Below are 17887 nucleotides of genomic sequence, written 5' to 3' on the forward strand. Positions count from 1 at the left end.
TAGGATTAGGAGGAAGTGAGTGAGGCAAAAAATTTAAGGGGGCACCAAAAATGTAATCATTGGGAGAAAAATTTTAGTGCAATTTTAAAAAATACAAATGTTAAGGGAAAAAATCCCCTGATGACCAAAATATCAAAAATTTTGATAAAGACAGGCTGTGGTTTGTTTGTTTTAGGACCCTGCATAATTGTGCAATGAGAACAGTGTTCCCCATCAGCCCAAGGTCCTGGGACATGGGACTGCTGGGTTTATGAGGAATGACAATGGCTTGTGAGCAGAGTGGGCAATGTGGGCTTTATATATACTCAAGCTTTTTGACTGTAGGGCTTGCGTTAGCTTTTTCTATTTGGTGCAAAACGTGTACATAGGGACATGCATTTCTCCCCCTGCGTCACGCTCGCGCGCGTCTCCATACTGACCACTTCAGCGAGCATCTCCTAAGGACACAGCTTCTTTGACATAACTGCGGGTGATGCAGTGATCACACACAGGAAATTTGACATTGATGCACTATGAGTATCCGATATACGTCTGTATTTAAATTTCCATGGTTGTGGCTTTGATGTCTTTTATGTCTTGTCCTCCGCAATCAGGACCCAGTCAAGGATCATGTCATTTAACGATCAAGTGTCTTCATTCTCCTTTCATCTGGAAACCTCCTCCACCACTTTTGTCTTTTACCCCACCCCACTGGCATTTTTGAAGGGTTCAGACTTACTGTTACGGAGACCCTCTCTCAGTTTCGATTTGCCCAATTGTTTCCTCAAGAATACGGCATTATGCCAGATTTTTTAAAAACACACCCTTGTTTGAATCTTACTGCGCTGGTCGATGGAGTAAGAATGAGTGACAGCTTTCTAAAGTCGCGACATCAGCCAGCTCAGCATATGCAGAGCCAGTTAGGCGAGCACAACTCAGATAGGAGTTTCGCAGGAAAAGCAGATCATTCCAAATGACCAGAGGAGACGTGCACCTTTAGGTTTTTAAAGGTTTTGTGCTAGAAAGATTGCCAGCTGGATTGACAAGAGGTTTCAGCTCCTGGGCCAACTTCGACTGATTGGAGGTGACTGTCAAGACTCCCCAGGGCCTCGGGAGGAAAGTCTTATAATCCATGAATGATGTCAGCCGTGGACATCTAGGGGTGGGGCAGTGGCTAGTGTTAAGTCTGCACGTGATAAAGAGGGTTATGGCCTTACTGCTGCTACAGGCCAGAATTCTTTTTTCTTACCTAACCTGGGCCAAGTTTCCTGAACATGCAGACACACACAGAGACTGACTCGAAGCTGGTAAGATTGTTCTGCTCTTGTGGCTTTTTGTAAGCCAACCTATTTCTCTATAATCCCAGCTCATATACATGTAATTCAACTTTATCCCCATGTAGATCCTTAAAAATGCATGGACTTCCCTTGTAGTGGTTTTCTAATTCCTGACTAGAACTGCTGTTAAATAGTTTAAAAAAAATCAGTTCCCATCCTCCAATGTCCACAGGTGTTGATCAACATTATAAATATAATGAGAAGATAAAATGGTGATTAATTCCCTCCCAGGTACTAAGGCAACAACCTGGCAATCTTCTTTATTGTCATTTTGGGCAATCAAGTTAAATTTGAATATGCAAAAACCTTATCTTCTTGGAATTTAATGAAAAGTAAATAAAATCTCTACTATGAAGATTTTGCTCAGAAAGAATGGAATGGTGTCTAGCTTTCCCACTGCACCCCTCTGTTTAACTCCTTGTCAGCAGTCTACATTGGGAGTAAATTTCTCCCTCTCTGCCAAATACAAGCTGCATTGTTCTTCAAATCTTTCCTGACGCAGTAGTGAACAATGTATATGCTTATGGCCTTCTCGGTTAATTCGGCAAATAATAGAGCCGGAGGGCAGTTTGGCAGTGTTTCAATTTTAAGTGAACAGCTTAATTAATTAATAATTGTAGATTCACATGCAGTTTCAAGAAATAATACAGAAAGATCTCCTATAGCTTTGCCCAGTTTCCCCCAATGATAACTTTGTGCAAAACTGTAGTACAGGACTTCCCTTGTTGCACAGTGGTTAAGAATCCGCCTGCCAATGCAGGGGACACGGGTTTAAGCCCTGGTGCGGGAAGATCCCACATGCCATGGAGCAGCTAAGCCTGTGTGCCACAGCTACTGAGCCTGTGCTCCAGAGCCTGTGAGCCACAACTACTGAAGACTGTGTGCCTAGAGCCCGTGCTCCACAACAAGAGAAACCACTGCAATGAGAAGCCTGTGCACTGCAACGAAGAGTAGCCCCCACTCTCTGCAACCGGAGAAAGCCCGTGCTCAGCAACGAAGACCCAACAAGCCAAAAATAAATTTAAAAAAACAAAAAAACTGTAGTACAATATCACAACCAGGAAATCAACATTGAGACCATCCATTGATCTCATTTGGGATTCTCGTTTGACTTGTACCCACTCTTTTTTTTTTTGCGGTACGCGGGCCTCTCACTGTTGTGGCCTCTCCCGTTGCGGAGCACAGCCTCCGGACGCACAGGCTCAGCGGCCATGGCTCACGGGCCCAGCCGCTCCGCGGCATGTGGGATCTTCCCGGACCGGGGCATGAACCCATGTCCCCTGCATCGGCAGGTGAACTCTCAACCACTGCACCACCAGGGAAGCCCTGTACCCACTCTTGTGTGTGTCTTTAGTTCCATAGAAATGATCAAGTGTGTATGAGCACAACTTGGACCTAGCATGTCCACTCTTAGGAATCTCGCCTCCAGAAATATTTGCATATTGTCACTGAACCAAATTTGGGTCCACTCGCCTGTACAGTAAAGCCAATCTACTGACACCAGGTTGTGGTGAAGGAAAGTATAGCGTTTATTGCGGGGCACCAAGCAAGGAGAACGGGTAGCTCATGCTCAAATGACCCAAACTCTCCAATGGCCTTCAGGGGAGGGGTTTTAAAGGCAGTGTGAGGGAGGGCGCCGCAGGTTGCCTGATGAGCTCGTGCACAACTCTTGGATTGGTTGGCATCAAGATGAAGTTTCAAGCATCATCAACCTTCAGGTTTTGACCAGTCTAGGGTCTACATGCTTGCAGTTAGCAGTTTTCATCTGGTGCAGGTCTGCTTCCTGTAAAAACAGCTTAGGCATGTGTGTCAGACCTTTAGCTGTATCTTTTAGGGAGCTGGGAGCTCAGTGATTCTGCTGGGTAGCTGGTTTATAGTCTAAAGTGTCACCAGTTTCCCCACCCAACAGTATAATATTCTTTGTTTCTACATCTTCACATTTCCCAATCGTTAACTCTTGAGACAGTCTTTTGAGACTCAGGGAGGCCTGGGCGACTAAAGCAAAAGCCTTTTACTTCAAAGGACAGGGACACGGGGGCTTGTACATGGCTTGAATCCCCCCTTGTCTTTGATACCCCTCAGTCTGAGGGGAGCAGGTTCAGGACAAGAAAGGGAATAAAATTTTGGACAGTGGTTAATCATAAACTTGGTGGAGGAACTCAGTTTTAGGGGGACTTGGTTTCAATATGTGCACGAAGCCATATGGAGAGATCTATGGACTGCAGTATTTTTGTAGTAGTAAAAGAAAGTGGTAACATTCTGCCTCCATCGTTAGGGGAATAATGAAATACTTTTGGCATGAAATATTTATGGAATGCTATGCAGTAGTACATAAAGGGACAGAGCTATTCTGCTGAAATGGAAAGATCTCCAAGACAAGTGTAAAAAGCATATAGGATAATCTAATTACAATTATGTGGAAAATGTAAAGGAATAAATGTGTATCCACATACATGTGTGCATGGACATGCATTTTAAAACATGAAGGACATTCCTCAAACTGTAAACAGTGGCTACCACGTGGGTCGACTGAGGCTTCATAAATCCAAAACAGTAAGGCTGTATCTTTGGCGTTAAAAATAATCTGTAATTATTGCATAGCCAGGCTATGCTTGAGAAGAACTCAGAGACTTCCTGAATAGGGAAGAAAAATCCCTTTCTACCTGGAAGAGAGGAGCTGGGTGCGGGGAGGAGGGGGGTAGTCCGGGGGTGGCCATCAGCCTGAACCAGCACCAAGTGGTGCGGGGAAACAGGGTTTATCTGAAAACACACAGACAAAACCCCAAATGTTTTGTAAAAGCAAATAGGCGGAACCTTCACAAAGTAAAGCCTTTTATAACGAATCATTGAAAGATAGCAGCTCTCCTCCAGCGCTCCCTGCCGCCCAGCAATCCATTTTTGTTTTTGCGATAGCAACCCTGAATTATTTTGGAGGAGGGTGAACGGGACATTTAGCACAACCCTGGCAGTCAGAGGAAGAAAATAGAAGTTCTTTCCAAACGTGCATTTTTGTAACATATAGAGACTTTTTCCTATAAGCAACTCCCAGAAAAATTGAAACCACATGTGCAGATGGCCAGGGCGTGCTGTGTAAGTTGCTGTGCAAGCAGTTCAGCAGGGCTGCAGCAAAACCAGCTTTCTCAGCTCCTGGGTTCTGGGGCTTGTCTCAACAACAAGAAACCCCCAAACAACAACCGGATCCCAGCAGGGGGAACAACGTTGCAGCAGACCAGTGCTTTTCTCCCCGCCCCCGCACACCCCAACCCTGGGCTCTCCCAGAGTTACATACTGTGTTTCCTTCCTGAGGAACCTCAAGGCTTCCTCCCTGATTGGTCTCAGTTTTGGAAAGGACGTGACATCAGCAACTTTGCAGACTTGGGGCTGGGGGGCTGCTGTGGGCTTTGGGCAGCCTCTAGCCAGTTAGGTGGAGAGAGAGCGTGTGTGTACGTGTGTGTGTCTGACCACAGGTAGTATTCAGATTACCCTGCCCTGTTCTGTTCTCTGCCATCTGACCAGGACGGTGCTGCCCAGCCAGTCAAAGCCCTGGAATTTCCCAGGAGCTGGGGGAGCATGGAATTTGGACTTTTCCTGAACAACTGAAGCGGAGCTTGCCCAGCCCAGGAGAGCACCATGGATGGTGAACCACGGGGCAGCAACGGCAGTAAGCCCCTGAGGCTGGGAGACTCTCCGGACGTCAGGCTCCTTTCCAACCCATTGATGGGGGGTGAGTCTAGGGGCTGTGGAGTCAGCCTGCTGGGGAGGTCGGTTAACGTGCTTAGGAGAGAGGAGAGAAAAGGGTGGGGCAATTTCAGTGACTCCATCTGAGACGTGGCCACGGGGCAGTAACTGGACAGATGTCCACGGCTTGCTGGGATCTTTCACACGGTTGTTCAAAAATGTGTACACCTCTTTCCGCAGGGTCCTGTGGACCATACCAAGTCAATGGTCACCATTTACTCTCCAGGAAAAGCTTCAGCTCCAAAGAATTATTCTTTGTGGGTCAAATGTATCATTTACATTACAGTTATTTCTAAATAGGAACATCTTTATTGCTAAAACATTTATTAAAAGGTCTTAGGTATTTGGCATTTAGGTGGGGCTGGGTTTATAAATGATGTTCGAACATTGAGCACTGATTGATTCACTTTAAAAGGAGCCTTTTAGACTTTGGGGAAGTGTCGTACAGGTATGATTCTCACCTGTCTCATGGTATCTTTGCTAATGTATAGAGCCTCACGCCTCCGGGAAACTGTCATTTCCTCTGAGCACTTAGCAGGTACCTGCTGACTGAAAGGATTCTGAAAAAATGGGTCTAGGCATTAGAGGAGAGACGATTACATTCAGCGGTCAAAGGGACAAAAAGCAGGGACTCTGCAGTCAGCTAGGACTTACTACTCTCCTACTGTTTAGGTGTTGAAGGGGGAAAAGACAGAAGAAATAAAATACAAAATGCCTTCTCTCGGGTTTCCCTGGTGGCGCAGTGGTCGAGAGTCCGCCTGCCGATGCAGGGCACACGGGTTCGTACCCCGGTCCGGGAAGATCCCACATGCCGCGGAGCGGCTGGGCCCGTGAGCCATGGCCGCTGAGCCTGCGCGTCCGGAGCCTGTGCTCCACAACGGGAGAGGCCACAACAGTGAGAGGCCCGCGTACTGCCAAAACAAAAACAAAAACAAAATGCCTTCTCTCTGGCTCATTGAGCAGACAAGACTGCTCATTTATTCCTTCGTTTATCCACTTTGGCTCATAAAATGAGCAGAGCCCTCAGCAGCGAGTAGGATTTGGATCTCCAGAGGCAGACCTGGAGTCATCGGAGATATTGAGCATGAACTTGGAGCAGCAGAAGGCAGAGTGGCACCAAATTTAACTTTAAAAAATGGATTTGATAAATACATTTTTAAAGCAGCAAACCAATCAATACGGGGAAGAATCAGTAATGTGGTTGACTTCTCCATGGTTATTTTAGTGCTGAGTAGTTTTATGTTTATTTTTATTTTGGCCTGAGAGCGGGGCGCCGGCGCTTTTCACCATTTAGGGCTTCTAAAGGTCCTAATCCAACCGTGGTTAGGGCTGGGTGGGTGGGCAGCGGCAGCCGGGCATATATTGGGGTGGCCATAAAGTTCGTTCGGGCCTCTCCATACGATCTTATGGAAAAACCTAAACGAACAGTTTGGCCAACCCAGTATACAGCGGACAGTCACAAGTGGAGTGCAGTGTCTTGGCCAGTCTAGTGAGAACAAGTTGGGAGAGAAGGAACCCGAAAATGAAGCTTCAGAAGCTAAGTGGAGGAGTTTAGCCTTCATGAGCCAGGCAGTTGGGAGCCACTGTTGGTTCTGGAGCGGAGACTTGGCCATAATGAAGACTGTAAGTAGTTAAACTGATAGCCACATTCAGGATGGATTATGGAGGAGTTACGAGATATTCGTGCACTAATCCACTGCTTCTCCAACTCGGATACATCAGCATCACCTGGATGGATTGTTAAAATGCAGCTGGCTGAGCCCCACCCCTTCTGATGCTAGGTCGGGGCGAGGCCTGGGAATCTGTATAACACGCTCCCGGGTGATGTGGATGGTGCCGGTTGGGGACCACACTTTGAGAACCACTGCATGAAGCAGACATCTGGATCAAGCCTCAGAAATGACAGAGAAAGGGAAAATATGGCTGATAATTTCAAAGGAAAGAGAAATCAAGCTATGTTGCTTGATTAAATATTGGGGCTAAAGGAGAGAAGGTGGCCAAATGTTTAGGGTTAGGGTTTTCAAATGTCAGATCAGAGGGCTACACAAGAGAGAAGTTGGGAAGGGGAGCTGGCTTGCGGGCAGAGTGAGGGAGGGAGGAGAAGGACTTCTGTTTGAACATGAAAGTGCCCAGGGCCCAGCATGATGGGTGGGACACCGGCTGGGGAATGAATACGGGTTGGGAATCACACCTCAGGCTGTTCTGCAGAGGGGCTGGGCTGAAATCCTGGAGAAGGAGACATTGTCTGATGGCTGATTTATGAGAGCCAAGGATGGAGCCCTGGGACAGGCCTCCAGTTGAGGACGTAGGACCAGTAAGTTGGACAGAGAAGCAAGAAGAGACTCAGATGCTGTCATTTCACAGGGACTAAAGGAAGAGAAGTTTTCCAAGAAGCAGGAGTCACAAGGGTGGGTGCCAGGACCCTACCGCTCTCCTAAGTCCTTCTTCTCTACATTTGACCCGCAAACTCCTGCATCCTTCCTTCCACCCGGCCAAGCCATTGCCCCCATAGAGCCCTCCCAGGCTTCCTGCCCCTCCTTACCCAAGTGGAGGCTCTCTCTCCCTACTGTGTGTCAGTCCTGCCCCTTGGGCAGAACCTCACTGATAGCTGGATTGCCTTTGTTTATGCTTCAGGAGGCTTGCCCTTGGTGAAGTGTGGAATGTGAAACACTCAGAGTGTTTCTGGATGGTGCTGACAGGAAACTCAGCTCAGGTGAAGCGTATCCCCTGGCACAGGGCCAGGGCCAGGGGCAAGCCAGGGCCCAGGTGTGGTTGCTCTTGGGGAACTTTGCTGCTCCCACCCGCACTTGCAGGCTTTTCTTTGCCTCCCTCTTCGGAGGAAGGGTGGAAAGGGTATGACAGTGGCAACCAACTCTTTATAAACTGTAATTTTTTTTTTTTTTTTGCGGTACGCGGGCCTCTCACTGCTGTGGCCTCTCCCATTGTGGAGCACAGGCTCCGGACGCGCAGGCTCAGTGGCCATGGCTCACGGGCCCAGCCGCTCCGTGGCATGTGGGATCCTCCCGGACCGGGGCACGAACCCGTGTCGCCTGCATCGGCAGGTGGACTCTCAACCACTGCGCCACCAGGGAAGCCCCCAACTCTTTATAGAGATTTAATTCTTGACTCTTCTGCCCCAGGAGCAGGAAAAGAATGTCTTTGTTTTCCTGAAAATACCTTGTTATGGATTGAATTGTGTCCCCCCACCGCCACCAAAAGACAGGCTGAAGTCCTAACCCCCAGTACCTCAGGAGGCCACCTGATTGGAAATAGAGTCATTGCAGGTGTAATTAGTTAAGATGAGGCCCTAGTGGAGTAGGAGGGTCCCTTAATCCAATGACTGGTCCTTATAAGAAGAGGAGAAGAGGCACACAGGGAGAATGCCATGCGATGACAGACGCAGAGATTGGAAGCATGCATCTGATAAGCAAGAAACAGCAAAGATGGACCCCCACCACCAGCAGAGGTAAGGAAGGATTCGTCCCTAGAGGCTTTGGAAAGAGTCTGGCCCCGATGACACCTCCATTTCAGACTTCTAGCCTTCAGCACTGTGAGACAATGAATTTCTACTGTTTTCAGCCCCCCAGATTGTGGTACCTTGTTATGGCAGCCCTAGGAAACTAATTCACACCTAGTCAGAGAAACTTTGGAAAATACATCGAAGGATAAACTCACAATCTCCCGTAATCACGCTGAGTTCTTGTTTTTAGTGTCTCTCCTTCAGGTTTTTGCCTGCAGGCTCACACCTGTAGGGAGATTTTCTTCTTCACAAAATTGAGCCCACCCTGTAGGGAGTATTCACATTTAAACAGAAGACAGGCAAGAACAGGCATGGAAAGGAAATCATTTCATTCTCTTAGGGTGGATTTTTAGCAGTGGAGAAAGAATTGCAGTAGACAGGGCCAATGTGCCCAACAGTTGCCTCAATGGACCTTTCTGTTTATCTGTTTGCCGCGAGCCTCTGTTTCTCTTCCTCCTTTTTTGATTTGTCCTGGAATCCAACCAACACTGTAATTGTTCACACAGTACCCAGATCCTCTTTCCAATGTTGGAGAGGATCTCCACTGAACCCACCCCTTCACGTCCCAAAGACTGAAAGCAAGTGTTCCAACACTCTGAGAGCAACCCAAGCTCTCTTCTCCCTCCTTGACCTTGCAAAATGTTTCCCAGGAGGAATAGATTGGTGCTACTCCCAGCATCCACTGCAGGCTCCCGGAGCTTCGTGAATAGCTCTTTGCAGAATGTACCAATTAGTGCATTTGAAATCTCTTCTGAAATAATGGACATTTAAAAAGTCATTCCAGAAATTTCAGTAAAAATGAAACGGCACCCTTCCTAATGTGCTGCACGGTTCGATGGAGACTCAGTTTAAAAGAAATGTAAGTTGAATGGCCCCGATTGGAGGACTTGTGGGGTCGTTTCCTTAGGAGAGCTCCCTGCCCCATGTTAACCATGAGCTACACTAACGGATCTGTGGCGCTGCCCATGACCCCCATTTGGTGTCTGTTTCTTGGCAGTTAAACCAATGGATCTTGGTTCAAAAAGTACTGCGGAAGGATCCTTAACATGTACCAAGCGCTTGGATGATGTGTTGTATAGATAGAATGGCCCTTGAGTTTCAAAGACTTCATTGGGGTCAGTGGAAAAGGGCATGTGACCTGGAGTTTTCCCTTCATCCATAGCCTCCTTCTACGAGCAGCGTCCATGTTCTGGCAGGAACAGGTCCCCTTTCCTGCTTATTCTGTTCCCTCCAGTTGTCAGCAGGAAGGCAGGCAAAGCTGCTTTGGGGTTTAATTGCTCATGTGTTGAGCGTGTAGCTCACTGCCTGCTTGTGATGTGGGCTCTGGAAACCCTGGAGAAACATCTCCTGGATATCTCGTCAATGTTTTCAAGAGCCAAAGAGAGTGTGTGGATTAATCCATGTTGCAAATTATGGCGTTCGCTAAATGAGCTATATATAAAGTTCATGCTCTCAGTGCTAGAAAAATGTCAACCTTTCACAGTTTAAAGTCTTTAGCTAATCACTCAAGTGTTCAGAGACCAGCTGAGGCTCAAGTCTTTGTATAAATTTGAGATGACTTTTGGCTTTAGAAGCACCTAAGCTTTTCTTCTGGCCTGGAGTATTGGCAAGCTATGATATATTCACCAAATCCTAGTCTGAAAGGGCTTTCAATTAGGAAAGGAAGTCTCGTACTGCTGATGGAATATAAAGTGGTACAGCTGCTTTGGAAAATAGTCTGGCAGTTTCTCAAAAGGCTAAACACTGGGTTACCATGTCATACAGCAATTCCACTCCTAGGTGTCTACCCAAGAGAACTGAAGACATACAGCCACTCAAATTTGTACACGCAAATCAGAGCAGCATTATTAATAACAGCCAAGAAGTGGAAACACCACAAATGTCTATGAATACAATTTTTGGTCTATCGATACAAATATTTGGCCATAAAAAGGAATGAAATACTGATACATACTACAGTGTGGTGAACCTTGAAACATTACACTCAGTGAAAGGAGCCAGTCACAAAGGACCACATATGGTATGATTCCATTTGTGTGAAAAGTCCAGAACAGGCAAATCCAGAGGGATGGAAAGTAGATCAATGGTTGCCAGGGGTTGGGGGAAGTGGAAATGGGGGGAGCGACAGCTGATGGGCAAGGGGTTTCTTTCTGGGATGATGAAAACGTTCTAAAATTTATTGTGATGATGGATGTACAACTGTGAAATCTACTGAAAACCATTGAGTTGTACACTTGAAAGAGGTGAATTGTATAGTATGTGAATGATAAATCATTAAAGCTGGTAGATAGATGGGTAGCCACCCACCACGTGTCCCAGGACAACATCCTATGCTTCTCGAAGACACAGGCCATCTCTGCTTTGTAAATACTATGTCCTAATGCATGAGTGCAAAAACCTCAGGTAGTCTTTTTTTTTTTTCTCTCTTGGAGAACTACATAATTCTTTATTTACTCCAAATAGAAGGAGTCATGTTTCCATGATGAATGCACGGAAAGCAAAGCCCATTTTGGTCTACACTTGATAAGATAATTGCATCGCCTTTATGAAATCTAAACAGTTAACAACTTAGGGCCCAAATTACCTGCCCGGCTGTCAGCTCTAATTATCTGAGGTAGCTTTCACAAAGGTTGAGTGTGGCAGCGATACTTCTGAGCAGCTGAGCACTTGGCTGGAAAAAATGGCTTAATCATCACACACATGATTTTCAAGACCTTTCCCAGCGTTTGGTTCTTCTCATCAGGATTTCGTGTGGATGGGATCGTGCCTTAGCACCAACAGGGTGGAATCAGTTGTCCTTTTAATGCTAATTTGGAGATCAATCTTCCAGAGCTGCTGTTTGGATTGTAGGCTCCAAGGCCTAGAAGCAGCAGTATTTTTCCTGAAAGCACTAGGGCCCTCAGAGAATACTGTGAGGACAGTAATTTTCTATTGAGCGTCAGGTTTTGGAGGTTAGAAGAAGCCACTTCACTGAAGGTACGTCGAGCATGTTGGTGAGCCCGGAAGGGAAGCCTTGGAAGGGCAGCGTGTAGGCAGGCTCATTCAGCTTGTTCTTCTCTATTAAATGCCTCATGAATCCATCTGGAAGGATGGTAATTTGCTCACTGGGACAGGTTTTCTGGGACACTGATAGCTCCAGGTGGCAGGCCCACGTCGGCCAACACGTGTTAAGTCCAAAGCATTCTAGCGTCCTCCTTGATGGGCTGGTGTTGGCCAGGCTTTGGAAACTTACCCTGGTTCTCCAGGTCTTCTGGGCTTTTAGGAGATACCAGTTCGTCTACAAGGCATGACTGGTATCGGACCATCCTGCCTCGTTTGTGTGTAGTGTGTTTACTTGAGCAGAGGCAGAGCTGGAGCTGCAGCTCAGACCAGCCTCCTCACGTTCTGACTTCCTGCCTTTGTTTGTTCTAGAAACCAGATGCAGCTGGAGATGAGAAAAATTCAGGTCTGCGCCGCAGTCAGTTGACATCCAGTCAGTTAGAGAGGGAAATATTTAACGTGTTGGGATGGGTTTTACAAGCTTCCTTCCTAAGAAAGTGTATTCTTTCCAAATGGTTGGAGAAGACATTTGCTATTTTTTAAATAGCAGTGACTGGGGGGGGGTGTCTAATCAAGACTCTCTGGTTATTGTTAGGGCAGGATAATAATAGTAGCTAATAGGGGTTGAGCCATAGGTAAGAATATTGCTGTCCTGACTTTACAGGGAAGGAAACTGAAGCTCGGGGTCTGCCCAGGGACCCACAGCTCAGAAGAAGTCAAGCGGTTCTGAATTCACAGCTTTCTCTTAATCACATTGGCGCATTGCCTTTGGGGGTAAATCACGTCCCTGTTACAAGGTCAGACTGAGCCCTGATTTGTGCTTGATATGGGGACGGGAGGTAATCCATAAATATGGTTTTGTTTAGATTTGATTCCAAACCTAATGGCGTATGTAATGACATGATTACTACTATTAGTATATGGCCAGAGTTTGTATTTCGCACAGGAAACTAGACTGGCAACCACCACTTAACGCACTAATGCTGGTAATTAGCGAAGCTCTCATTTAACTAAATGGACCATTTGCCTTTGAAACCAGCGTCTAAATGGAAGTACAGTAATCTGTCATCCCAGTCCACCACTTTGTCCTCAGTTTGGACACTGGCTGTAGTTATTTCTTTAGCTAGCTAGACATTTCAAATAAACGGTGTTCAAAAAACATCTATAGTGGGAAGAAATTCTGAAGTCCTGGTGGAGTTTTGGTTGATTGACTCCAATGTCTCCCTCCAGTAAGACCGGTTAGACTCTACTGATGGGCAAGGATGAGCCTCTGGGTCTAAAGTGCATTAGCAGGATGTCACCTGCTCCTCCCTTTTCCATACAGATACCGTGTCTGATTGGTCTCCTGTGCATGAAGCAGCCATTCATGGACGTCTGCTGTCTTTGAGGAACCTCATCAGCCAGGTAAGTAAGTTTTTTGGGAAAAAAAGATGAATACTGGGCTTCCCTGGTGGCGCAGTGGTTGAGAGTCCGCCTGCTGATGCAGGGGACACGGGTTCGTGCCCCGGTCTGGGAAGATCCCACATGCCGTGGAGCGGCTGGGCCCGTGAGCCATGGCCGCTGAGCCTGCGCGTCTGGAGCCTGTGCTCCGCAACGGGAGAGGCCACAACAGTGAGAGGCCCGTGTACCGCAAAAAAGAAAAAAAAAAAAAAAGGTGAATACTAAGCACATTCTACTGCTCACCACATTGAGAAAAAGACATCACAGTCAGATATTAAGATATAAATTTCCTCTTTAGCAGAAGGAGATGAATCCTGTCCTTTATTTGCAGGCTGGCATAATAGTAGAGTATGGTACAATTCTACGCACAGAATAGATTCTATACTGAATATCTATTGAATGAATAGCGGGCAAATTAGTGCATTCAAGTGCTGTCACTTTATTCAATAGACTATGTTCTTGAAAATTATCATGTAAAAAGTGGTTTTCAGCTGGGGCAGTTTTTGCCCCAAAGGGGACATTTGACAATGTCTGGAGACATTTTCGGTTGTCACGACTGGAAGCAGGAGCAGGGATGAGGTGGGGTGGTGGTGATATTGGCATCTAGTAGCTAGAGACTAAGGAAGTAATTAAGCATCTGACACTGCACAGGGCGGCTCTCCACATTAAAAAATTATCCAGCCCTGAACGTCAGTAGTGCTGAAAGAGGTTGAAAACCTCTCATGTAAAATAAATGCTTGAAAATGTCTTTTAAAATATGACATCGGGCTTCCCTGGTGGCGCAGTGGTTGGGAGTCCGCCTGCCGATGCAGGGGACGCGGGTTCGTGCCCCGGTCCGGGAAGATCCCACGTGCCACGGAGCGGCTGGGCCCGTGAGCCATGGCCGCTGGGCCTGCGCGTCCGGAGCCTGTGCTCCGCCACGGGAGAGGCCACAACAGTGAGAGGCCCGCGTACCGCAAAAAAAAAAAAAAAAAAAAAAAAAAAAAACCGACATCGTATAATTTCAAAGACTTGTTCAGTTCTGTTGAATCTCCAGTAGAAATGGCTCTGCCCAGTTTCATATTAGTGTCTCTGCTCCTTGGGTGTCATTTCAAGTACACATTAATTTGAGTTTTGATGTTTTGAAATTATTGGGAATTTAAGCAAAGGCGCTTTTAAGAAAGCGGTTTCAATCGCCATTCAAAATTCCAGTGACGTTTTTATTCATAGTGTTTTGTTCTCTGAAGAGACAATATGGACCTTTTAGGTTAGACGCTCTTGGCCTGTTCACGGACCCCTTTGATAGTCTGGCAAAGCCTATGGACCCCTTCTCAGACTAATGTTTTAAAAGCATAAAACACAATATAGAGGAACTCTATAACAAATGTGTGACATTGTAATATATGAACTTCTTTATTAATGCATTCAATAAGAAGATTTAGTGGTGATTCTAATTACTACCGTAATTTCTAAGTAGGATGAATGTATATTTTGAGATATTTTAGATATCTGCAATATCATACTGCAATTAAAAATATCTGAGATTCCTCTCTGTGATAGTCCCTATATACTGCTGTTACTACTGTGGTCTGTGATCTAAATTCACAATCAAAAGACATGATAAATTTCAGGTGGTAGTTCGTGGAAATGTGCTTTGAAAAAATTCCAATTTCACGGACCCATATAGACTAAGAAATCCTCCATGAGAAAACAGTTTCTAAAGACGATTTTCAGACTACTCTAAGCCACTATCTTAAGCTGTTTTTGGTAGCAGCAGCCTCTTATAAATAGAAATACAGATAGTAACACGTAACTCTAGCTAAATGAAGCTAAGCTGCTTCTCAGATAAAATGAAACATTTACCTTTTTTGATAGGGTGAAAAATGATCATTGCAGCTTTTATATATGACTTATTAAATTGGACTGATATTCATTTATGTTTAGTATTTTCGTGTTTACTGAATATCAGCTGGAATCACGTCTTTATCTAAGCTCTTTTGCATTATTTAAGCAAGTTATTTTCTTGGAACCTCAATTTCTGCCTTTATAAAATGAGTGAGCCAATACCTACCTGTATTAGTCAGATCTTGCTGTGTAACAAAACACCCCAAACTCAGTGGCATAATACAATTAACATTTATTTCTTTCTAATGAGACTTTGGATCAGCTGATCTGGACTGAGCTTGGCTCCAAGCTGTGGGTTGGGTACAGCTCTGCTGCACATGCCTCCCATCCTTATTTCACCAGTAGCTACCTGAGGAATTTTCTCCTCGTGGCAAAAGGCTGAAGCATAGCAGGGCAAGCTCAACCATGAAAGAATACTTCCAGTCTGCTTATGTCACATCTGCTAACACCCCATTGGTCAGAGCAAGTCAGATGACCATGTCCAAATTCAAGGATCAAGGAAGTATTGATACGTTTTGTCAACTATGAGGTCATGGCAAGGGTGTGAACGTATTACACTACTACAGGAGAGTGAAGAATTGAGACCAAAAATTCAATCTATTATGTTACCTTGTATGAGTTTGAGAGAATTAACTAAGGTGACATTGTGTAAATTACCTGCTCCAGTTACTCCTCATAAATGAGGAGTATCTATTTTCTTATTACAATCTACATAGCGCTTCAGGTAATCAAAGCATACTGAAAAACGCTCCTGCTAAACTAAACAAACATATTTTAGTAAGGCGAGTAAGACCAAACATTCAAACGGCTATAACAAAGAGAAAAGAAAATTACAAAAAATAATTCTCACTTGGTCCAAGAAGGGAGAAACTGAAACTGTAGCTAATTATTCTTTACCGAGACTTCACATTAAAATAATGTGAGATTTAAAAAAAAATAACAATGCCTGGGCTTCACTGTAGATATTCTGATTTAGCCTAGGGCAGGCTTCATGCATTGGTATTTTTTAAGCTCCTGTAGGACCAGTACGTTCAGGGATTTTTTTAAAAATAAATTTATTTATTTTACTTATTTCTAGCTGCATTGGGTCTTCATTGCTGTGCACAGGCTTTCTCTAGTTGCGGCGAGCGGGGGCTACTCTTCGTTGCGGTGCGTGGGCTTCTCCTTGCGGTGGCTTCTCTTGTTGTGGAGCACGGGCTCCAGGCACGCAGGCTCAGTAGTTGTGGCGCACGGGCTTAGTTGCTCTGCGGCATGTGGGATCTTCCCGGACCAGGGCTTGAACCCGTGTCCCCTGCAATGGCAGACAGATTCTTAACCACTGCGCTACCAGGGAAGCCGAGGAATTTTTTTAAAAAGGCCATTGAGAATCTGCCTGCCGATGCAGGGGACACGGGTTCGAGCCCTGGTCCAGGAAGATCCCACCTGCCGCGGAGCAACTAGACCCGTGAGCCACAACTACTGAGCCTGCGCGTCTGGAGCCTGTGCTCCGCAACAAGAGAGGCCACGATAGTGACGGGCCCGCACACCGCGATGAAGAGTGGCCCCCGCTTGCCACAACTAGAGAAAGCCCTCGCACAGAAATGAAGACCCAACACAGCAAAAATAAATAAATTAATTAATAAACTCCTACCCCCAACATCTTCTTAAAAAAAAAAAAGAGTATGTGGAAAGGAACAAAATACTGATAGGTTGGATTTGATTAAAGTTAAGGGCTTGTTCATCAAAGGTAGTATTTTTGAAAGCAATGAGTCAAGCCACACATGAGAAAATATTTGTGCTATATATATATCTCACAAAGAACTCATATTCTTAGCCTAAAATCAATACAAAAAAGATTGGCAACCTAACAGAAAAATCAGCAAAAGACTTGGACTGGTATTTCATAAAAGAGGATATTCAGATGTTCAGTAAATATATCAACCTGTGCTAATAGTAATTGGAGTAATTTAAATTATGAATAAGAAATTATATTACCAGTTCCTCCCATGAGAAGGATTAAATTTGGAAAGACAGAAAGCACCAAGTGTCAGCAAGAGTGTGGAGCAACTGGAACTATCATACATTGCTGGTGGGAATATAAATTTGTATAAACCACTTCGGGAAATTGTTAAGGAATATCTACTAAAGCTAAAAATATCTCTATGCTACAACCCCGCAGTTTCATTTCTAGGTTTATATGCAACAGATATGTATACACGTGTTCATCAAAAGACACGTACAGGTATATTCATAGCAGCCTTATTCATAACAGCAAAAAAAAAACACCTTGAAAACAGCCTAAGTGTCCATCAAAAGTAAGATGGGTACATATATTTTGGTATATTACTCAGTGGAACCCTATACAGCAATGAAAATGGATGAATTTGAAAAAACAGGTAAGTGAAAGTAGCTGAGCAAACAGAAAAATACATACTTCATGGTTCAATTACTATAACGTTCAAAACCAAGGAAAACGATTCTATGATGTTAGTATTCTATATGCCTTTGCCAATGAGAGGTGGGTAGTAATTCGGGTAGGACATACATAGGTTTCTGGTAATTTTTTTCCTTTCTCCCTTTACCTGTACAGTGATTACGCAGATAGATTTTCTTTGTGATAATTCGCTGAGGTTTACATTAAGGATTTATGAACCTTTCTTTATATCTGTTGCACTTCAATAGTAATTTATTTTTTAAAAACCAATGACGATTTGTTAGGCCAGCAGGAAGCAATTAAGGCATCCTTTGGGCATCTTGTGACCTTAATTTGGTGCCCATTAGGATCCCCTTGGGCTGGGATCGGGTAGGGGTTCCTAAAAATGCTGACGCCTGAATTCAACTACCTTTTTTTCTTTTTTTTAATGAATCTCAAAGACATTCTTCATTCTAAGCGAAGCAAGCCATACTCATATTTTATACACTATATGATTCCATTTGTATGTCATTCTGGGAGGGACAAAAATATAAGAAC

General features: G+C 45.0%; 1 protein-coding gene across 2 annotated transcripts in view; it reads left to right on the forward strand.

The window, feature by feature from the left end:
• Nucleotides 1-4720: 4720 nt before the first annotated feature.
• ASB9 (ankyrin repeat and SOCS box containing 9) overlaps nucleotides 4721-17887 on the forward strand; it is a 33005-nt gene continuing 19838 nt past the window's right edge. For both annotated transcript variants that reach the window (XM_060137628.1, XM_060137627.1), the window contains exons 1-2: nucleotides 4721-5040; nucleotides 12938-13017. In XM_060137628.1, coding sequence (XP_059993611.1) covers nucleotides 4947-5040; nucleotides 12938-13017 — 174 coding nt within the window. In that variant the 5' untranslated portion in view covers nucleotides 4721-4946. The remainder of the gene's footprint in view (nucleotides 5041-12937; nucleotides 13018-17887) is intronic.

The sequence above is a fragment of the Lagenorhynchus albirostris genome, chromosome X, assembly GCF_949774975.1.
Source record: "Lagenorhynchus albirostris chromosome X, mLagAlb1.1, whole genome shotgun sequence".
Classification (NCBI taxonomy): Eukaryota; Metazoa; Chordata; class Mammalia; order Artiodactyla; family Delphinidae; genus Lagenorhynchus; species Lagenorhynchus albirostris.